This window comes from Cuculus canorus, chromosome 1 (assembly GCF_017976375.1).
Source record: "Cuculus canorus isolate bCucCan1 chromosome 1, bCucCan1.pri, whole genome shotgun sequence".
NCBI classification, from domain to species: domain Eukaryota; kingdom Metazoa; phylum Chordata; class Aves; order Cuculiformes; family Cuculidae; genus Cuculus; species Cuculus canorus.
Window position 1 is genome coordinate 114,151,516 of NC_071401.1, and position 24,308 is coordinate 114,175,823.

General features: G+C 40.4%; 1 protein-coding gene across 1 annotated transcript; it reads right to left on the bottom strand.

Annotated features, from left to right (window-relative positions):
- Positions 1-1,583: 1,583 nt before the first annotated feature.
- PLCXD2 (phosphatidylinositol specific phospholipase C X domain containing 2) lies at positions 1,584-24,199 on the bottom strand. The gene is made up of 4 exons (XM_054056028.1): positions 23,975-24,199; positions 11,303-11,763; positions 9,868-10,109; positions 1,584-7,187 (listed from the first exon to the last, which is right to left on the bottom strand). The coding sequence occupies exons 1-4, from the start codon at positions 24,120-24,122 to the stop codon at positions 7,025-7,027; spliced, it is 1,014 nt and encodes a 337-aa protein (XP_053912003.1). The 5' UTR covers positions 24,123-24,199; the 3' UTR covers positions 1,584-7,024.
- Positions 24,200-24,308: the final 109 nt, after the last annotated feature.

Consider the following 24,308-nt stretch of genomic DNA (forward strand, 5'->3'; position numbering starts at 1 on the left):
CTCATCTGAGCACTTGACACACCAACCCCGCTTACTGCACTTAAATTGGAGAGAGGCTTTTTGGTCAAATGCTTTTCTAGTCTATGCAAATGACTGGTGTGTCACCTAACTGATCAGAAGAATTGTTGACATTACCATTATTCAGCTCCAGAGCCTGACAGCATATTGCTCACCTTCCAGCTACAGCCAGAACAAGAACAGTAGGCAGCATATACCAAGTTCCAAGCCGGCTTTCCTTCAGGCAGCATGGAAAAGTTCATCCTCCACTGCTAAAAAAACTACATGCAAGTTCAGCAGTATCTCCCAAGAGGCAAATACTAAGCCATGTGCAATTCGGGAATGACTCTGTTTGAATAGCTAATCACAGGTCTGTGGCAACAGCAAAACTCTTTATAAAGAACGTGCATAAATTTGTCACAGAACATGCATTTAGTTTATGCAGTCTCATGATACGCTTCAGGAAAACAATCTACTTTGTGCATATATGTGTAGGTATACACATGTGCCCTTGTCCAGCAATGCTGAAAGTCATACAGCCTTGAAATAAAAAAAAAAAAAAATCAATTAAACCCCCTAGGGAAGCAAAATGATGAAATCATGCTCCCTCTTGCACCGAAAATCCCCTCTAATGTACATGATTACTGGCCTAGGGAAACAGTATCTGGTGAGGGGGGAAAGCAAAAGTAACACTGCTACTGCCAGCTAATTAACCAGCAATCTTTTTATACACTGGCATCTTATGCTAGTCACATTAGACTTACGCAGCATAGGTATATATTATGCAAAAACTCGTGGCACATCCTCTGCCTACAGCACATTTCAGACAGATTACTGAAACTATTGGCTAGCTATATTTGCAAGTCACTGTTAACCTAGTCTGACTTGTAAACACTTACCAAGGTCTGAAGGCACAGTAGTGATTAAGCTATGAATTCCCAGCTCTACCTCTAAGACTTCAAAATAAAATCTACAGACAGCACCCCTCAGTTATCAGTGTCCAAAACTACAAAGTAATTAGGGTTATCCATTCTCTCCTCCTTCTCCCTGGCACCTTCTACATCCTCGAGAATGAGTCTCCCTAATCTCACTGGGTACAAGCATCAGACATTATTCCAGGCCTTGGGAATCATTATCAATATTTTGCCTCCTGATCAAGTGCTACCATGGAGCTTCATCACCTGTATGTGATGTATATATGTTTTGTTCAGTAGAGACTGCACAGAAATTTTGTCTTTCAAGATAAAACCAGACGCATGCTTAGTTTTATCCCAGTGCATCCAGGCAGAGATACAAGTGTTCATACATGCTAGCGCAAGCATTCACAATTTAAGCCATCTTGCACTACTACTTCCACAGAGAATTTCTCAGCACATCCTAAAAATAAAACATTGTGTCCAGGTGTCTTGCAGGTAGTCAGACAAGTACAGCAAGATGTGGCACCTCAAAAAACAACCTCCAGCAACACCACTGTGCATCAGAAAAGTAACTGAGCTCAACTGATGTTAATTAACTCAGTGTAACCATCATTGTACCAACAGGTATCAAAACACTCAGCAGTACAGAACACAAAATTATTACCTCAAGTTGTACTTTTATTATCAGGATTAAAAAACAATGATATTAGGTGTATAATAAAGCAGAAACAGATGAGAATTCCAAGTCTGTCTGCAGTTCAGATGAAGCATCCTAGTTTCACAAACTGAATTAGACAGATTGGTAAAGCGCTAACTGCCAAAGGAAAGAAGAGAAACTGCACAAACCAAAAAAGTGTTGGCAACTCCTCTTTACCTGGCTCCATTTGCCCCACTTCACAGTATCAATAGCACAAAAATTCCAACTGCAAAACACATCTGACATTGAGAAAAATCAAAGGATTAAAGTTATTTTTATATAAGATGTACTGTTCAATACTTTTTTCAGAATTAAGAATACATTGCAGTTCAATTTAAGTGAGATATGGAAAAAGTTATAAGTCTAACAAAGGGTAAGTGAAGTACAGTTTTAATAAACAACACAATACATAAATATTCAGGAATATAAAATATAATCAGATTCAGGAAACAGTTCTGAAGTTGACATTCCTATTGCCATCCCTACAATTAAAAGTCAAAGCTTGTTTATGTGATAAGACTTAGAGAAACATGTTTACAGAAGTACACACATTTCAAGACAGACACATTGAATCGGTGGGACAGATTTTTTCTTTAAACATAAACCAGACTGATTTAACAACGTAAACAAAACAGCTAACAGGATTCATTGAAAGGTGGGACTAAGAATCACTATACTCTTACCACAGTTAGCCCAACATACGTATCTTTAGTATAAAATTTATTTGCTCTTCAGCATATGCTCTGGCTCTTCTACTCACATGTTGAGTCAAAAAACAAAGCTGGAGTAATAATTTGTCAGTCACAGAAAATGAAAAAAAAACAACCTCTTCCACTGATGGAAAGACTACATCTTGAGCTAATCTGAATATGGAATGAAGTTCCTCACATTAGACAATTTCTCTGTCCTTAAACAAGTACTGACAATCTGCTTCAAGTTTTCCCCAAACAGTGGTCCTCTGACCAAAGAATTTGCTTATTAGAGGTTGGTAACAATATGCTCAAGTCTAGATGAAAGTCTTGCTATAACTGCACAGGGACTTTGTAATAAATAGTATATACTCAAGTAAATCTCAAGTTACATATGCTCTGTCAGACTTCCATGGATAACCTGATTTTAAACCAAAATGGTCATGTCACTATTTATCTATACAAGTCCCAAAGCCTGGTCTGCTAGATGATACAGCAATGAACTCTGACACTTGATACAGGTACACAAAAAGTATTTCCAAAGGCTTAGCCAGATGAGAGCAATAGATGAGCATCTTGACAGATGCCCTACTTCTGTATGAGCCAAAATCCCTGCTCAAAAGTGCTTCTTGAGCTTTACAACACAGGTACATTCTAAACTCCAGCATACTAACTCAGTACCAACACAGCAGGAAACAATGTGTTAGGAGCCAAGATATCATTTTCCCATTATTCCTTTCTTCTTTGAAGAGTCTGTTCAACAGACTAGGGGCCAACAGAATGCAGCCAGCATTTCTGCTCTGATGACTCGCAGTCTGACATCTCTCACTGACCACAGCATTCCTGAAACTTGCCTTGCCAGCAGTGTCGCCAGTGGGATTCTCACCATCACAAAGCATATGCAAGCTGGTATTCCTTCAGTTCTTGAGATAAAATTGGACAGCAGTAATCTGTCCTTTGTTCTCAAGAAACCCCAAACAACATTATAACTCCCAGCTCCACAGCTGTCAAGTATTACAACAGTAGTTCCCGAATAAGGAACTGAGAGATTGTCAGTCTGCAAAATCTAGTAATAATACCTCTTTGTGTTCACCTACTATAAGCTCACAATAAGGTGCTAGAAACTTACATATGCTTCCTAACAACTTTCTCCCTACTGCTTCCCATCAGGGATACAGTGGTCTCCCGTGCCTCAGGTATGCCCTATTGCAAATGGCAGTGATCAGTACCAGGAGGATGGGCATACAACACCAATGTGCTCAGCATTCAGTGAATGCACATTAAGAAGAGAAGTGACAGTCTTAAACCAATGTTTAAGTAACCTGAATATGTAATGACAAACCTTACAAGTAATTACTCAAGAATATGCAATTCAAGTATGCACTTTGCCTCAAGCGGGTGCTAGTTTCCTGGCTTTTCCTCTCCCAGCACTCCAGCTTAACCATAGAACGGCTAAGTCCTCAGAAAAATTCTTCTGGGGGAGTTCTCCACCTAAACTGTTTAAAAGCAAACCCTACTGCTTGGGGAAAATAGAAGCAAGAAAATCACTGTATTCAACATACAGAGGTCTCCATCAAGAGCAAGGAACCCCCAGCCTTCTCCTGCATTCATGCCCATCTTTATTTTCCTCAAGCTCATACATACATGATCTTGTAGGCTATCAGCTGCTCCATACTCTACCCAGCTGCAGCCTGCTCAGAGGCTAGACTGTCAGCTGAGTTCCTCTGTACAAACTGTGGCTGCTGTCACTCCCCTGCCAGACCTGCTCCACTCTGCTTCCTGAAACCTGGCTAAACACTGTCACACCTTCAGTGTGAGCACTAGATGCAAACTACTGCCCTACTTCCTTGATCCTCCCTTCCTGCCCAGCTCACTTTTCTGTTTTTATAATGCTGGAAAACAGCTTACAGCTCAAAGTCCAAGTCTAGATGTCCTCTGTTTCGTAAAGTGTGTGGGAACCTGGCATGCAGTGGTACTGTGTGAGAAAGACAAGTCTGTTATATGGGTAGCTTTGTTACAGGCTATAACATGTAATAGAAGAAAGGTAGTTCCTATTGCTTAGGATTGTTTAGGACTAACCTAAAGCCAGTCCTAAACATCAGCATTAACACTGCCCCGAGCGTCCATGGAAGATTACCTGTTGTAGGCAACTGTATCTGCCACTTGCCCAACTCATGATTTTGACTGTCAGGTTCCTCACACAGAGATGGTTACACCTAGCACTGCTCTGTAAAGACATTAGTGTCTTCAGGCAGGTCACACTTACAAAAACATTCAATACATACACACTTCTCTGATAATACTAAAGCTATTTTCCATTTCTTCTCCCTCCGCTAACACTCTTAACTCTTGGCATGCCTTTGTCCTTTTTCAAGAGGCAAGAGCTAACAGCAAATACAGTAGAAAAACTTTTGAGTTTGTACTTAATAAAATTTAACCAAAGCCCTGAGTTACAGCCATCATATCTCTACTTAAATAAATACAACAGAAAGACTAGCAACAGTCATTACAGTGTACGCACAACATAAATATTGGTTAAGCCTGATAAATCTTTTTTGAGGTAGATATATACAGTACAAAATACATTAAGGGTCTAAATGCAAGACATCATACTTCACCTTCTCGTCTTCCAGCTCTGCAGGAAACATTGCAAATGTATTATTTCTGCCAAAGCATTCAAATCAAAGTTTTCTGAGATAATTTTCAGCTAAAAGACTACTGAAACTGTTAAACTACATTTAACACTATCACGGAGTTTCAGCTGGGGCCATAAGTAAAGTAGGTTAACACGAAATTCAGCTAAAGAAGAGCCAGGTGTTTTAAATAACTTTGCAAACAAAATAATGCTGTTTAAAACAGGTTCCAGCAGTTCCATCAAGAAAAAAGTAGCAAAAATAATAAAAAACTTCTGCTGGGCTTTTCAAAGGAAGTTTTAAGCTAGAAGTTTGATCTTTAGTTTGACTGTCATTGAAAACACAAGAGGAAAGGATAAAGCTTGAGACAGACCTGCCCCTACTCCCACCTCCCTTAGAAAAAGGATTCACTTCAAAAACATTCAAGGAACTCTAATGAAAACCATGCAAACAGATAAATCAGATTACAGTCTGCTCAGAACTCTGTCAACATTCACATGGAAGGTTTGCAAACCTTCAGATAAACACGTCCTCGGTTCAGAGTTTGTGACAATCAAGCAAAGATGTTTTGGATTTTTTCTGGGCTGACAGACCATGACGGCAGACACAGGATATGTTAACAAAATAAATAATAAATCTGGAGATTCACTTTTCTTTTGAATAAAATATCTATAAATATGATCGGTTCTCTTATAAATAGCTTAGAGGTTAAAACAAATTCATCATCACTGAATAATTAGTACACCAACAGTTGGCTGAGGAAGATCAAACAGAAGTATCTGCTTATCAGTCACATTTGTGGTGTTTTTTTTTAAACCAAAGATAAATCAGACTGTAGGACTGCTACTAGCTGGTCAACAAAGTACTGATAAGTACCAACATGTGACTGCATCAGTTCAAGCACACACGGTCACATTTTGTTGTGAAGCAACAAACAGTGTGACTACAGAAAGAAGCAGCACTGAGGCCTGACTGTGCTTGTGTGACTGTTGCTTACTTTGTCACAAGAAGGTGCAGGCTGGGGAAGTTTCTCCCCCAGAGCTGTGGCTCTCTGACAACCACAACTTTTGCATCAGATTTTGGAATTTACTGTCACATTGAAAATCAAAGAATAAATACTTGGGTTTTAAGCTGTCCCTGCCAGCTTCAGTTCTTTGAATTCAAAGCAAACTCCCACTTAGTCCACCTCCTTCCAGAGAAAGGCCATCTGGGTGAGAGACTTTCCCCAAAGAAAACTTAAAGGACGGAAAAAACAAATGCCCAGCAAACAGAGGAGCTGTGGTTTCTCAAATGGCTCAACAGGAATTCAGACTTGTGAGTTTTAATCCTCATATTTTGAGGACTGAAAGATTCTCCAAATTAATGACAAAGAAACACACTTAAACATCATGGCAGTAAATGTATTAGAGTAAAATAAAAAGGTCCAGCAGAAGAGCTTGAAGTCCAAAGAGGCAGAGCATTCCAAGCCTTCACCTCTCAGGATCAAAGGACAGTTTGGATATCCAACACTGTGCAACAGCTTCTCCCCTGAACAACAGCAATATTGTTTCTTCAAGTAAGTCAGGTAGTGTCTAAAGCAGTGCAATTAATACAGCAGCAGCCTCCAGCTGAGCCCAGCTATGCCTGAGGTGGCTCAAAACCAATACTGTCTCAACTGGCTTGGTCACACTGCCGCTAAGGGATCAGCAGCAACCCTTGGTTTAAGCCCTGGAGTTGAGATATAAGCAGGATGTGCACACAAGGGCACCGTGAGTCTGGTCACCAGGGAGACACGCACCATAATTGGGTACATCTGCTCTGGAGGCCAGTCTCTTGTTGGCAGGCAGACACCGCACCAGACTGCAGCAGATGTGTGCATAACTTACTCAAACACGTAGCCACAGCCATGCAGCAGCACTCAGACTGCACTTTGTTCCACTCAGATCCAAACATCCCTGGGAGAAGGGCCCTGCCTGTATGTGATGTTTAATCACGTTTTGTCTAGAAATATTTTTTTTTAAATAAACAGAGATTACAGTATGTTTCACTTAATAAATAAAACATTTCACAGTTCGAAGATGTCTACTGAGGAGCACAAGCAGGACACAGCAATCAGGACTTAATTGAAGATTCATCATCTTCTAAAAGGAGATCGTTCAGTGCAATAACTGTAGCAGCAAAGTCAACCAGCTCCACAAAGTCTGATGTAATTATGTTAACACCCATAATGCCTGGCTTCTGTGCTTTCACCCAATTCAAAATCATGGGCAGGTTCCTAAAGGAATTGAAATAACGAAAATTAAACATTTTAAAAGACAGTCTTCTCTATACATACTCACTTCAAATGCAATGCACTGTTTACAAGTTACATTACCACCTCACATTTGTGATCAGGTCCTGACTGCCACGCAAAATGCAACTGAGAGCGCATAACATAGCATGTGGTCACTACTTACCAAATAGAAATATTGGCCAGTCATCAATCCAAGCTACCATGTGTACACAGTAACATTTATGAACTCTATATTCACCAAGCAGACTGTGCTTCAGGATTTAGTACTACACACCAATTTCTTCCCTCCTGGTTTGTTTTCACCCAAGTACATGCTGAATCAAAAGCTTAATTCCACAGTGGACTACAGTGTGGCACACAGCAAGGCTATATCTGGCCCAAGACATGCCCCTGCCCACCTCTGCCTTAGAGTGGGCAAGGAAGTTGTTGGGGGCAGTGCACTGCATGTCTACCAAACTCCCTTCAGCTTCCAGATCCACCCACAGCAACAGGATCAAAGAAACTAAGTCCTCAGCTCTACAGGGTTGAACATATCACCATACATCACTGTAACCAGAGAAAAGTGAGGTGTGTCAGGAATTAGGTTAAGAGGAGTTAGAAATTCTAACATCAGGAGAAATTTCAAGTGATTTCTTGGACACAGAGCAAGCTGGGAGTCTGCAAAACCTTTTTTTTTTTTGCATTCCAACATGCAGACACCGGAGGTTTCAGCACCATTAGATACAAGTGACTAAATATATTAGAATTATTTAAATTAGTGTCATAATATGCATAGAAAATTATATGAGAACACAGGAGGCAAGTGAATTAGATAAAACAATAGGGAAGAAACAAACAAAACCCCTAAAGGCACCCCACAGCTCTTGTTTCAGGAAAAAAAAAAGTCTCGTCAAAGACCAACAGACAACAGAACCTGAGTCCAAGCTTAATTACTATCCCTGTCAAGAGACACACCAGACTCTAGCCAGCTAAGTGTGAATGTTGCCATTCCTCCTTTATCAAGGGCTCAAGGACACTTAAATATTCATATTCAGGGCAAAGTTTCCATATGAGAAAGCAGCCACCTACACAGAACTGCAAAGAGATTTACATATACAAATCAGCATTTGTAAATGTATACAAGCAATCACGCTGTAGCAAGTAGCAACATCTATTTTAAGATTTCACAGTTTCCTTTCAAACAAGTGGTAACGATGGGGCGAAGGGGAAGGGATGGAACGAAGGCAAATTTCCAGCCTACCACTGGCTTACAGCCCAGATCTGTGCCAGGAGACACTTGAAACAAAATTGCTCACTCATTCCATGAAATTAGATGATCCTTTACTTGGGTTTAAAATAGAAATTCGGTAAGATCTTTCCTTTATTTATGATACAACAGTACACTTAACATACAGTACATAGACAAGCAACATCTGTGCTTTCTGTTAGGTCTCCCCACCAAGGGCACGTCTGGTTTTGTGCAACTTGTGACTGCAAACACCAGTCTTAAAGCACCTGAGCACCACCTAGTGTCCAAAGCTGACCACGCACATGTGGGCAAAGCACAAGCCAGGGAGGAGATCTGCATATTGTGGCAAACTTCGTTTGGATTGCATTATCTTTTGCTAGATTAATGTCTGTAAACAGGAAAGTGATTGAAAACTCCATGATTTGTACTTCACCTAGGATTTGCTTACTTCCATCAACAACTCTTCTGGTTGCAAAAACACAGCAGTTGTTTTTTTTTTAAGAAAAAAGTTACATTGACTTTGGCCTCAAAATAATACTGTAATAACTTCTAAAGCGACCAATGATTCTCGCAGAAAGGAACACGAACTGGGAGATGGAGATGTGTCTTTGTCACTGCTTATTATTAAGCTCTGTTGCTGATTGATTTAGATCAGTTGTGATCACCTATCATTACAACAAGATAAACTGTTAGTGACATCAAAAGAGGCAATATTAAACAGTGAGTCAGCATGCCAGATCCCACCAAGACTGTTACAGTTCTGGCAATTTTTAGCAAACAGGCTACAAGGTGATAACGCATAAAAAAAAGGTCACATGGAACCTATCCTGGTCATACTGTTAACACCACTAAAAATTTCAGGCAATCTACAGTGCTCAAAGTAAAGCCCTTGTCTTTGTTCATGGGCAAATTAATTGCACAAGAGTCAGTGGTATAAAAAAGTCAAATTCTTAATCTAATTTTTGTGTAAAAAACCCAAGATAAAATACTGCCTTAGGTTGCACATCCTTGGCCACCACTGAAGTTACTGAGACAGATTTATCCAGACAAATACAAAACTGAGCCCACAAATAGACAATTTACCTCTGTGGGACAAGCTCCCCCCTCCCCCAAATTCAAGTTCAGCTAAATTGGAATGAATTATTGGTTTGAAATAACAGGTCCAGCCCTTTTTTTTTTTAAATCACATAACATTCAGAAGGAGCTCCGATTCCAAGTAAACAGATACATATATACCTTGTTACTTTAAAAAAAGAATTATTGAAAATATTAATGACTGCAAATCTCTCACAAGCAATATTAATGAAGCAAACCCACATGCTTTCATCAAGTTGTACTTCTAAACAAATATCTATTTCTTCTTTACTCGGGTGCCTCTTTCAACATGGAACATAGGTTAAATAAAGAACTAAGAAATCAAGACAAAGTCCTCACCTGTGAACGAGTGTGTTTTTCAGACCACGAATTAGATGCCGTGCAATAGTTTTCACTCGAGGTGTGAGAATTGCTTGAGAAACATGAAAAGTCCCATAACGACTTCGTTCCTCAAGAGTGGTCTCCAAGAACTGTAACAGTTTGTGCACGTTGGTTGTATTAGCCCACGGTGCCGGCATTTTATTCCCTGGCCACAGAAAGGAGTATTCCTCACACAAAGGGTAGTGGTAGAATATAAGAACCTAACAGAACAAAGAAAAATGAGAAAAAAATAAACAAAAATTCACAACCATGTTATTTATAGTTTGAAAGGACGTTGCATTGATTTATGCTTATACAGTACTGCTGCAGCTAGCATAACATTGAAAAGACCAAGCAAAAAGAAGCTGCTCCCAAGTCATAGGTGTCAGTTAATTTGTTGCACTACTGCCAACCACGGAGATGGACATCATTTTGGTGAGCTACAAGGACAGTATTGCTTCAGGCTTTAAGGATCATCAGTTTAAAATGAAAAAGTTGCCAGGAGTATACTGAAATGCCATTCAAAGAATTCAGCTTAAAAGCATTTCAAAACATAGTCAGAGAATATTACATTTGTATTTGAAGGATTTTAGCAGTCTTGCCATCTTCTGAGTAACTGCTATTAAGCAGCTAAAGCGCACCAGGCTGACTGGCATAACAGCATTCCACTCACACTTACTGCATGAGATGCCAAAGTCAGACTTGCTGTCAGCAAAATCTTCTCAAAATCAAAAGTCTGTATTTTATGCCTTGCAAGGTGGTTCTCTACGAGAGGATAGCACAAAGATGCGACACTTGTTTAACATCCAGACTTACAAATAATTCAACTCTGGACCCTTGCACTGACAGCATTTATTCAGAGGAATTCCTGGAAGCCTTATGTACTTTACAATTTAAGAATTATGTGCTCTTCCTGAAATCCTGTTGTCAGTTTTCTGGTATGCAGGGGAGCAGTTACCACAGAGAAAAGGCATTTAATCTTGCCACTATAGATTAGGATGGCAGCAAAAGAGCTAAGAAATTCTGTACCATACCTTAGTCATGTTAAAACTTATATGCTTCACGCTTGCCAAAAAGACAACAGTTATCAAATCCTTACCAGTCAGCACAACATGTTCTTCCAGGAGAGAAAACCATTTTTAAGGAGCACAAGACCCCAAGGATGCAAACATTTAATTATTTAACAGACATGCTTGGGAACAGACGCAGTCTAGCCACACCTTGGATGGATGGGCTACACAGCTGCACAGAAATGGAGGAAATACGCACACTACATAAAGGTGGCCCTAGGAGGTTTTAAATTGACTGTCAGCAGCATCCTTGGTCCAATACCTCTCAGTGGAAACCACACCTTGCCTCTCTATTTAAATCTTAAGCTTTTGTGTTCGAATAACATTGCACATCCTTTTCTTACCTGGTGTTTCTTCTCCCACATGTACTGTAATGTCACATATTCTACACATTCAACAGAACAAAGTTTGGATCCGAATGCTGAGTGGATTCTGTTGATCAAGTAGCAGTGATGGCTGTTGTCCATGGCGTAGAAGTGATTGAAATCCAAGAAGACTACTTCCTTGGGATGCTGCTCAAGAAAGTTGTTAATCTCCTTCAGCCCATCCCATACTTTGATGCCAAATAAGCCATGTATGAAGTAAATCTCTTGTCCTACTTCCCCAGGTTTAGAAGATACACGAAGATCAAAGTAGCGGATCCCACCTTCCAACTGCTCTTTGAAAGTCAGATTTTGAGTCACTGACCATTTCTTCATGATCTTTTTAACCAAAGAAATTCTGGCCAAACGTTTGATGGCTGTGGCTTGGTCTGGTCCCACAGGAGATTTCTCATCAACCCAGTAGCTGAAAGAATCATGTGACCCTAGAAATAAAAGCCAAGAATATTGAAAACGGAGTTCCCCAAAACACACACATCCATGTGCCCTGTAAAATGAAATAAGTCCTACATGCCTGGCAGGGCTGCAGAAGAGTTATCCTCAAGTGTGAGTCCTTCAAACTATCCTTTGCACCTTAATTTTCCCTAACCATACAACAAGAGCTATGTTTAAATTTCTTAGTTTGAACTTTTTTCTTGTGTGAGCTCCCAATTTCAGCACACTCTGAAAATCACGACCACAAGACAAGCAGTCATAACAGGAAACTTCTTTTAAATCTTCCTTTGTTTACAAACTACTAATCTAACTCTAAAGCTTTCCCTGAGCCTGGTATATCACTGATTTGAGCTGACACTTCAACTTCACTGAAAGAATCTGAGGCTTTATTTTCATTCTACCTGGTAAATCCAATTATGATCTAATACAACAAAGAACTTGGAACACATATCTCTATTCACATGATGGACAGAGGGAACTATACAGCACATCTTGCTTTAGCCCCAAGATGGTAAATAAATGATTGCTAGCTTGAACAGCAGGCAATGACTGGCTGAACTTACAAGTGGAACTCACATTGGGCAAGTTCACCAGCACGTCTTATCTGGCAGTGTATCTGAGTGACTACAGGTATGGTGAACAAAATTCATCAAAAAAGGTGATCCAAATTACCAGTTCCTACCAAAAGAATCAATGTCTAATAAAACTCTTGTAACATAACCTGTACCTTGGCAAAGAAACTGGATCTCTAGGATAAAATGTATGCATATTAGGAAAAAAAAAAAAAAAACACAAAAAACCAACAGACTGAGGTTTACCAGTGATTTCTACCCATTTACACTAGGCACTAGCATTCTGACCAGGAAGCTGCAACCGCTTCATTCACGACTTCCCTGTAAAGCCCCAGCCAGGTAAAACAGTACAGAGCTCTAATAGCCCTGCTTATTCCTTTTTTTTTTCTTCAGGACAACAGATGGATTTCCCCATTGAGCCAAACCCCACCAGCTTCCTGCACACACACTTTGCTGAAGCACAGGGAAAGCATCTTCGCACACACCCACACACCCCAGTCACTACAAAGCAGCCCCAGGGGAACAGTGAGACCATGCAATGCTGGCAGCCTTTGTTTCCCCTCCCTGCATGAGCCAGAGTTCTTGTCCCTGCTTGTGGGACTACACTTCTCCAGAATTTCTTCTTCTACATCAGTCTGCAACTCCTAAAATTCTAATTTGTCATTTTCACTTTTGGGACATTGGAGGCACCCACAGCCTCCTTTACCCAAACCATTTGTGTACCAGTGCTCGCTTGAAGATTGATACATTTCCTGTGATGCAAGGTCAAAGCTATAAACAAGATTATGATCTCAGTTGGATTATCCTGTCAGGATTTTTTAATCCAGATGGAAGAACAGACTGTGCGTAAAACCAAATATCAGTTCACATCAACCTTAAATGCACTCTTTCTCCAAGAATTTCAGCTACTTCAAAAGTACTGAAAACGAACCATGAAGGTTAGTTCTTAGGCTTCACAAACAAACACTAAAACTAGTTCTGATCAGTTCAGGAATTCTTCGCAGTAATTGTGAAAGTGTGCTTCTTGCGTGGCTTTCCATTCAGTTTTCTAGAAACAAGCAACAAGTAACAAAAAAGCCATTTAAAAAAGATGTCACAGTTTAAGAACTGAATTAGTACCTGTCACAGTAAAGTACTCAAAAAGCAGCTGTCAGTTTTGGAGGGACAGCCAAATTTCTTTTTTGCCACCTCCAAAGGTGTAACTCTGAACAAAATACAGGAGGATCAAACATCCAGTGAAGACATTTCAGTAGAAGCCATCTAAGGTGTGGCTCATGCTGCAAGCTGCAACTCAGACATTTAGTGTTTCATACGCATCCCTACACAGCAGAATGAGCCCTTCAAGCTACTACAATATTTGGAAAGTAGACTTCAATTGCAAACAACTTGTCTTCTGCCTCTGAATGAGTCACTTTGCACAAAACTATGCCAGTTTATGTTTTCCTTCATGCAGGTGTTGGTTTGGGGTTTAAGTTCATTTCTATATATTTAAACTTCTTCCTCTATTTAGATCACTGCAGAAAATGGTTTAACATGCTAAGACTAAGGCTATAAGAAACATTTATTTTCATCTTAACTAAGACTGTGCAGCAGCCTCTAGACTGTTGTCCAGAAGCCTCTACACTGCTGTCCAGAGAGGTCACACCACTATGCCCCCCTCAGGGTTACTGATAAATCTGACTTACACCAGAATGACAATTTTATCCCGCATCAAATACATTGTGTCAACTCAGTTGTCTAAGCAAATCTGAGCCAAGAGCGAGCTTGTTTTCCTAAGTCTGATCACATACTCTACAGCTACAAAAGACTTGCCTTTCCAGATTGCTGATACAAGGCACATTTAAGGATGCAAAAATTTCTTCTTGCACTACCACAGCCCAATTTCTATTCATAGCTCTAGAAAGCAACAAGAACAGAAGCCACAAGCACATAGCAACTTCTTCAACACATACTTTAAGAACTACACTCCTTAATAAGGCAGCTGCTATTTGAGAAACTTAATTATGTGACATTCTTCTACAGTTACAGAAGATCCTTAAAACTCCTTCTCTGCGATTCTGCTTAAAAACCTTGAAAAACTTCATTTACAATGAATATGTATATTTACATATACAACACATATACCCAGACAAAGTAGAACACAAAGTGAAGCATCTGAAAACTAAGCTCTCCTTTTCACAGTTGCTAGAAGACTACCTCCTAAGGAGGGCAGAGAAGCATCATCAATATTGTGGCTGGAAAGACATGGCAGAAGTCCAATTACATTCAGCAGTCAATTACAGAAGGCCAGACACTAACTGTGAGAAATATCTAGGCCAAGCATGGACTCAGAACATTTTAACTCCAGTAAGAGGGAAAAAAGCAAACTGAAAACTGAGAAGCAACAGCACTGGACACTCATTGGGATGAAGGGTAAGAGCTGGGTTAGGATAGACATCATCCACCAAGCCCTTCTTTAATTTAAGATCACTGTGTCATATTACCAGCTCAGCCACTGGTTTTTAATACAGCTTAGCTGTGATGTTAAGCTACACACTAAGCTGATTGCATCATGATGTCAAAATAATCCCCATTCTCCTTCACTCTTCCCCTAAACTCCATGGAAAACCTAGCCATTCTATAGCTATGGCAGGAGCCAGGCTGGTTACCAATACAGAATTTCTTTTTCAAAAGGCATAACCTAAACCAACCCAACTCTGCACAACTTAAAAGACAAAGGCCAGAGCCTACACCAGAAGCATGGAGCAGATCAGCCTCATTCTGTTAGCAGCTCAGTGTTAGAGCTGCTAACCACATTCTCAAATCATGTCTAACACAAGGATGTGTGATAACTCAGATGCTGTAACACTGTACAGTAGTAGCAACAGGGTAAGCATCACAAAACTCTCATAGCAACATACACAGAAAAGTTCCACGTGCAAGAAAACCTTTGTGGTCTGCGTTTCCCACCACCCAAATGGTACGCATCACCCCAGATTATACTGACTACTTCTGAGCTTTTTCTTGCTTCCCGAGAAGCCTTGTCAGCAAGACATTTCAGATACCTAACATCTTAACATAAATAACGCCCTATACTGATTAAATAAATCCATTCCTTCAACCTGTTGATTGTGAACAAATTAACTACTGAACCTAGGTGTTTATAACCTCCATTCTACAGACTGAGAATCGAAAGGACACAGAAAACCCAAGAAAATTTGTCTTTGTTGTCCTTCACATGACAAAGGGCATGTAATTGCATGGGCAGCACACTTGAGTCACTGTGCACGAGAACGGATTTGCATTCAGATTACAAATCTCGCTGAGCTGCTCTTCTGACATGGCATCTGTCTGGTGCTCAGCCCTTCCCAAAGCCAAGCTAGACACAGGAAATAAAATAAAGTCATTATGTTTTGCCAATTGCTTCCTACGGGCTGAAAATACATAGCATGAAGCAGCAAGCATTAAACTTAAGCATGAAAGAATATGTGCATTTAAAGAAAGAAAATCGACATACTGATAATCAGCTGGCAGTTCTTACATTAACAGACAACAGCTGCTCTATTTTGGTTTCATTTCTTTCACTTGACAGGCTAGAAGCTTCAAGGAAAGCAGTCAACTCCCATCAAATGTCCAGATATTTAACTATCACTATCAAAGGCTACGATATGGTTAGAACAGTATTAGAGGTATCTTCCAGGTGCCAGATTGTTAAAATGATGGATAGTCCTCTTAATTTTCTCCCAGTAAGTAGATCTGTAGATTAATTTTTATTCATATCTTTAAACCTCCTTTTATTCTTCTTACACTAATTTCTCAAGTTAATTGTATGTTAAACAGGTCACTTCTCAATTCAATTTGTATGTTAAATAGATGATATTTCACCATTCAGGATGACTTTTTGGTTGAAGTCTTTGTGCTAATTGTTAGAAAGCAGGCTTTTGTCATTAGATCTGCAGCAAAGTCTCACTTTCCAGTATGTCTGTTTGTCATGCTACTTAGTTACAGATAGTCAAATTAAGCCATGGTGCAACTCAAATTACACTCATCAACAGAATATTAAGCCTTGAAATTCAACAATTACCTGCCCTATCACTTTGTTTTAGCTTTTGTTTCCACATCAATACTTTCTGCATATATAGTTGCAGCACAGGCACAGGAATGAGCATCTCACTAACCTCAGTGTCCTTTTGAGGGCTTGTAAATTCAACTTCAAGGGATGTTAAAAATATGACTACATGGCATGCAAAGTGCAGAGATCTTATAACATATAACTTGTGCACTGTCAATTACTTGACAGGACAAAAACTTTTCTGATATAAGCATGTCTGCTAGTATATCACCAGTCTCCCTGGTTGCAAGGCTGTGGACTAGTCAGAAGCAGCAACTTATCAAAAGATAATTTCTGCAAAAAAATGGCTAACCAAGAAACAAATGAAAGCAGAAAGGCAGGAGAGTGCAGTGTCAGTAATTTTAAATAGGTCTGAATAATTTGGTCTGATCTTCACATTAACAGAATGAAAAAATACAAGAAAACCTCTTGTTAACTATGTCAAACATTAGTAAGCAGCAAGGTTAACATACTGTACCAATCCTCTAGAAGCATTAAAGGGTTACTTATGGACAAAGAATCACCCTAGCTGTAGTGACGCCAAACTACTTAGAGCAAGCTTCGCTCACTGGGCGAAGTACATTCCCCATATATTACAAAATACCACACATGACACAGCATACCAAGCAATACATAGCTCAGACATCTAGAAGCACAGTAATCAAGTTCCAAACACACAGGATGCACGCGCTAACAAGTTAAGACTGTTGCACAAATGTTCTTCTAAACCAAACATCTCATGTGTGCCACAGCTGAGGGAAAACCAGGATAAATAAGTGTGCCTCTCAGAAGTCCTTAGGATTCAGGTCATTAACAATCCAGATTTTCTAATCAAAAGATTAAGATCCTAAAAGCTCTTCATCAATGAAAAGTTAATATGAACTTGTCCAGCAAAAGGAGGAGAGGCCAGAATAACAGGCATCCTATTGACAATTAGTTATCTAAAACTATTTAGACGAATATTTATATTTTAATAGAATCCTAAAAGCATCCTTTAGGTGTACTTAATGCAGTGTCATTAGGGAGGACAAAGCCTAGTAAAGACCAAATCCTCTTAGGAAAACTTCCTCTCCCAGTCAAAGAACTACCCTGATTTCCCTCACTGCCCCTTTCAGTGTGGGAAGTGGTAGTGATGGTGGGTGGAATAAAAGCGGTACAAAGAGAAAGGGAGAAATGGACTGCTTAAAACTATCTCAGACAATATCACATAGTATTGTGCTTTTCTTCCCAATCAGAAGAAACTGTTTAGTAGTGGTTGGAGTTATTGTTATCAAGGTTTTCTGGGGATTTATCAATAACTTTGCATTTATCAGCAACTTTAGCTGCCTACATTGGGAAAACAGATAGGGGCAGTACTTCTCTACCATGTCAAAGCCTGAATGGATCCATCCACTTGCCCTGAAAAGAAAAAGCCTCCAGTTTAGACTCATATTCCTCTTTCATGGACCAAGGGCTCACTGTGCTGAAAGAGCTCTACGGAAATTTTTTCTTGGTTTTGATACGGCACTTTTTCCCTCTTCTTATGTCTTTTCAGGAACAACAGGCAAACTGGAACTTTCACACAACATAGGAGAGCAGCAACTACATATATCAACATTATGATTAGTTTACTCTGAAGTAAAACTGGCTTTCCAGGGCATAGACCCAATGTCTGCCACACCAATTCCTCACAAAAGGAATACTTTGTCACTTAGGAACACTGGAACAGCTTCTGTTAGATATTCTCATCAGTGGTCCAGGTAGTTTAACAGTGTCTCACTAGCAAGAGTCAGTATTTGCTGCTACAATGAAGTAGACTATCACAGCTAATAAAACACCTTGTCCTTTTAGGCAAAGTTAATCCTGTGAATTCTACCTTCACTAATCATATGCAACATCATCATACTTGGGTAGGTATTTTCTGCTAATGGTGACTAACTCACTGATTGGTAGATGTCAATTCAATTGGGAAGGAACAGAAAACCCAGTGAATCAGAACATTAACCTTATATATTTCCACCCGTTGAGCTTTAGGCCAAAAGATGGACAGTTTAGCCAATTCAATGATCCTTTTAATTTGGACTCCAAAGGAGTCCTGTTTGGAAGGAGGAAGCAGTCTCAAGCTCATCATTGCTTTTCCTCTAAGGAGGCACGTCCATAGCACACAACAGCACATGAACAGAGAAACAAAACTGCAGCATTAGCAAATTTAGCAGTTCACCTCAGTGTCATGCAGGCAAAGAGTAAAAAAAAACCCCACAAATCTAGTAAGATCCTAGTGGCCAGTTTTTAACTGGACAGTGCTGCTATTTAAGAACCATTTCAGTTCTACTTGGCCAGCTGAAAGGCAAGCACCCCACAGAGCTTTGGGTGAACAGTCACACTGCCAGGACAGCAGAGCTGGTGAACAGGGAAATGCACAGGAGATGCCCGGGGCTCCACCAGCTCCGGATGGCACCATGCAGTCACCCACAACAGCTTGTCATCTCAGCAAAAACACTAAAAGTTTCAGCTACAGTCATGCTGACGCTACCATGAACAAACTATAGAAAGTTATTCAATTACAAGTTAGTTAGAAAGTTAATTTTAAAAGTGTATGTACTGTAGGAAAAAAAAAATAAAGCAGCTTGACAAGTGCTATAGTTTGGAGAAGACAACCAACACTTACTATTTTAGAAGGTCAGGGACACACCTCTCCTCATATATCAGTGAAAAATTAAAGATATTTCAACAACTATTTCAGCTCTCCAATATAGTCTTATTTTAGCCATATTTGAGCCAAGATTAATTTCTCTGTTAACAAAGTGCTTCTGGAACTGCAAAACTCAGCCCTTCCATTAGCTTTAGCTACCTATAAACCAGCATTCCACAGGCAACTCTTCACTAACTGTCCAGCCTGATGCAGGCAGAAGCAGCACCCATGCAGCAATTGCTCTGTATGCTTAGAAATGTGATCTTAGCAATCCTAAATGCCTTTAGAGGACGAGCCAATACATGTGAAGATGACAGAAAAAGGTCCATGCATCACCAGAAGCCATGACTGAAGAGCTGCCCTACCTCTTCCCAGAGACACAGGTTGCCCTATCAGCAAACTCCACACCAGCAGGACACCCATCAAGCTTTTCGTACAGCTATAGGCATAGCAGTATCGGAAACATTAACTTTTGGTGGCAAAAACTTCTTTCAGTGTTTCAAATTAGACTCTGCTGTACCAACTGGACCTATAAAACAAACATTTATATTTCAACATTAAAAATAAAAATTCCAGTCTAGGATGAACATTGGTGTTAAGTGCCTTTTTTAATATCGTATTTCAAATTGCCAAAGTACAACATTTTCCTTTTTCCTAATTTTCTATTTCTCAACTCTCTTCTCTGGAGATTCAAATCAAATTGAACTTAGTTCAGATTCAAATTAATTTCTTTCTAGCTGAGCTTAAATTCTTTCCTCAACAGCAGGTTCATTAAAGCTATGTGAAAGAATATAATCCCTCAAGTTTTCTTCATACAGCCACCCTACCTCCTCTTTCTTGCCTACACCTGCAGCACTGTGACACACCAAGTTAACCATCATCGTCCCTCAGGAAAGCCACATGCTCCAGCATCCATCCTAGAGTTTGTCCAAGTACATGAAGAGTTGTTTTGGGAAGCTTTTCTGGCAGGAATTGCTATTCCAAGAAAATCCCCCCAAACCACTATCCTCAACACAGAAAAACTTTCCACCAAAATAAGCTTGCCAAATGCACTCCTTTGCACTTGTAGGACCAAACAAGAACTAATGGAGAGAAATGGGAGTCCTGATCTATTTTTTCAGGTGATGAGAGATTGAAGAAATAGAGTATGGAAGAGCAGGGCCAGAAGTGGCATTTGACTAGCTTGCTTGTATTATCAAATTGCATCCATAACTATTCTGGGTGCTCCTGCAAGAAGCAGCGTGCTTATTCTCCCACATACCACTGGGTCCTTACCTAACTAATTAAAAATTTCCTCAAGAAGATAAGGAAAGAAAAACAGCACTGGGGAAAACTCACAGCTAACTATCGTGAGCAAAACGGGCAACCAACCCAGGAAAACAGTTTGATCAAAAATAGCAAGTATGTCTACCAGTTATGTTATGGCTCTTAATTATTCAAAGATGGAATAACTCAGACAAGATTAAATGCATTATTATCAAGACCCAAAGGAAAACAGAATTGACTACTTCTCTGTTCATAACTTCCATCCAGCACCTTGGAGGCTGGACTAAAGCAATCTACAAGCAAACACCGATTGTTAGCAGTTAACATCTGCTCAATTGCTTTGCTGTCTCAAGACAACTGACACAAGCTTATCGTGATCCCAGAAAGTGATTTAATTGAGTTGACTGTCCTAATACAAGTATTCATGGAAAAGCTCGATGAAACTGGAATGCGGTGGTGTATCTTCAGAAGCAGAGCGACTTCTCAGACTAGCACCTAGTTAACTATGGTAATGCAAAAATTACTTAGAAAGTAATAATTTGTACTGAAACAGTACAAATAGGACATGCCAAGGTGCTATGAATTATCAGCATGCAAGAACAAGCAAGAAAGAGGTTAGGTATCTCCAGCAAATTCATTAAATAGATGATTTACTTTGAAAGCAGTAAAAGCAAAGCTGTAAAGCACAGCAGTTTTTTTCTCATGTCCCATTTCTCAGGGTTGGGGGTGGGGGAAACCAACACATGCAGATTAAGAGATGACCAAGGAAAACAATAAGTGGCACAGCTGTACGCAATTTCATAAAATTGTTTAAAGTAAAACAGCTTGAAATTAAACGCATTACCTTATATATTACCCTGCTGGGGTCATGCTCGCAATCAAAATGTTTAAGAGTACATTTTTAAAGCCACATTTGCAGAGGATTAGTCTCAAGTATAATTAAGAGAAAACCCTCTAGAGTTTCATACAAGGTCACTACTTGTGGAGGTGGTCGATTCTGTTGACTATATCACATAAGTTGAGACATTTTAGTTGCTTGATATTTGGCAATTTCTCATCACAAAATAGATTTCTTCTCTCCTTGGATCACACAGTAGACCTCATCTCTTTTCCTTGGATGAGAATCTGCTGCTTTAGTATTTAGTCTAGAGTTTTTCCAACAGAAAGAAGAAATGCCTGAATTCTGAAACTGATCGCACCCAAGCCTTCAAGGATGATACCTAAATTTCCAGACTCTCCTGTTTTGAGCAGAGATAAATTGGTATGTAAACACCAAACTGTTAAGCTTCATGAAACACTCACCTTAAACATTATGTTATCAGTTAGTTCTAGCAATTGAGCAAATGACAACTTTCTCTGTCCTCAGACAGCACATTTCACACAACATTTAATAGCTCAGGGAATCAATCATAGGATAATTTACATTAAAAATCACACCCGGAGGTCACAGCTACATTATTTAAAGCCAGTGAAAACAAGCAGCTCTAAAAGGGCAACTTTTTGCAGCAGATAAAGAAGGAAAAGTCTACACACAGACACCCTTACCTTCACAAAAGAGGGTTACTAAGACTTTCCCCCATACAAGATCATATGGTGAACTAAATGTAAGCAGCTTCCTTTCTGTGTATACTATTAATTCTTTCATTTTAAATAGCCCCATCATGCCATCATTTCACCCTTTTTTAAAAAAAGTAAAAGTCTTAACCCTCAAATGCTGCATTTTTCCCAAGTACATTGTAAACAAACAAAACCAAACAGCAATTTGAGTGCTGAATGATGATTTTATATAAACAAGCTTTAAGGCTTCAACTGCTCCAGCACCTTCACTACAGTTACACCTTTGGTCCTACACACAGGTTGGGAGCATTGCGAAGAAGGAACAAAATCAAAACAAAAAAACCCCAAAAAAGTCAAGTTCATTACCCCAGTGGTGGAAACAAATGCAGCCGGAGATGTACAAAAGCTGGCCATACCCGTCATAAGCACACACGGGAATTAAGCATGGACAAAACTGCTTCCCATTTGACCTGAAGCCTGCCTTTCACCTCTGTTTTGAAGGTAGCACTGTCTTTCATTGCCATTCAGCATCTTTAAACAGTTGCCTCGATTGCAACCTGTCTTGTGCAACTCTTTCCATGTGCACTGCTAGTAACATCATCTTGATGCTCATAAAGCCTGCTTTGTCAAGTGCTACACTAAAAGTCCACTTCATCAGAAGAATCATTGCATTAGAGTAAACAAAAAAAATCCCTAAACATCTAACCCAAATGCCTTTACTTACAGGTTGCATGAGGTATGTACAGGAGAGGGGTGGAAAAATGCAGCAACTTTGACTACAAATAAACATACGCTACAAGCATTTTAAAGAAAACACTACTAATTTTAAGAAGTGTGGCACTACTGAAACGACAACTCATTCTCTTGGTTCCTCTGTCATAAACAACACGCAAATCGTGCTCTAAGTGATGGATAGCAACAATGCACCTAACAAAAATCAGCATCATAACCTTCGGCAAATAAAGTCTTACAGCCCTTAAAAAGCTACAGTAACAAAAAGTTGATTTACTACTGTTCACTAAAACAGAGAACGAAGTTCTAGAATCTGAAGCTGCTTTAAGTTTATACAGACACAAAATCCTTTCTGTTCCCTTCTATATTTGAATGAACGTGGTTACATAAAATAATCTTGCTACTATCAGGTGGTGTGTTACTTGTGATTAAAACAAGGCATTCCAGCTATTCTAATTCAGGAACGAGTGCTGTGGTACCCCACAGGAGGCATGTAGGACCTTCTCTACGTGCTTCAAATGCCATTTGGTTATCTGTGCAGGCACCAACGGGGACGTCATTCTGTTTCTAGGGAAGTGTCTCCACATGTCCTCTATACAACGCATACCAAAAGGCTTTCTGACAAGCTAATACAGTACCAGTAAATCAAGCCTGTGCCACTAATGACCAGTCTAACATATTCCAGTATCAGAATAAACCGCAATAGTAATTGCCCATAAAATCTTCCCTAGTGACACCTACAAGTGACACCTAGATTATTTTTTGCCATCTGTGATTTACAGGGAAATCCAGCCTATTCTTAAGCAACTTTAGGTTTGTCGAAGGGTTTCCTCACTCGCCAGTTTATCTATCCATAAACCAGAAACGATGACACTTGCCATTTTCTTGAACTTGGAAGCTTTCCGCAGGAAGTTGTTAAGTTCAGCTGGAAAGGGGGAGAAATTTATAAGCAATTACTGCCTTTTAGCGTCTTCAGTGTAACATCATGCACGGGGTTTCACAACCCTGCTGCACTTTTTCCCCCTCTGACAAGCCATCCATACAAAAGACGTTTCCACTGGAAACCGACAGCCGAAGACACATCAATGTAAAGAACCCTCTCTCCCTGCCTTTAGCCTCAATCGAGCAACGGGAGAAACCTCCAAGAGGACCTCGGAGGTCAGGGCTGCAATGAAAACAAGCAGAGGGCGAGAGGCTCCCAGCTGCGTTTACACAGCCCTCTCCGGGCAGGGTCGGGGTTCCTGCGGGCCCCGAGTCATCAGGAAGGGCTGAGACACCAAACCTTCTCCCCCCTTTCTCTCCCCACCCCGTACCTGGGATGGCCAGGTGGGCCAGCGGGTAGGCGCACAGGGCAGCCGGCAGCAAGCCCATCCAGTCCGCGTTGCTCTCCGCCACGGCAGCTTCCCCCCACCGCCGCCTCCGCCGCCTGCGGCCACCCTCTTGCCCGCCCGGCGGCCCCATCCCGGCCCGGGCACCGGCGGGGCCGCCACAGACAGAGCCAGCGCTAACCGATCCCCGCGCTTATGTAACATGGAGCGCAACTGCTGCCGCGCATTGGCTGCCGGGCGCTAGCCACGCCCCCGGCCACGCCCCCGGCCAACAAGGCCACGCCCCCACCAGCAAGGCCACGCCCACTGCTTATTTTAC

What these genes read in the sequence shown, in the direction of transcription:
- PLCXD2 (XM_054056028.1), bottom strand. Translation starts at nt 24,122, where the DNA reads ATGGGGCCGCCGGGCGGGCAAGAGGGTGGCCGCAGGCGGCGGAGGCGG. An exon ending in GGCCCACCTGGCCATCCCAG is followed by an intron (nt 11,764 to 23,974) that starts GTACGGGGTGGG and finishes TTTTATTTCTAG; the next exon opens with GGTCACATGATTCTTTCAGC. An exon ending in AAAAACACACTCGTTCACAG is followed by an intron (nt 7,188 to 9,867) that starts GTGAGGACTTTG and finishes CAATTCCTTTAG; the next exon opens with GAACCTGCCCATGATTTTGA.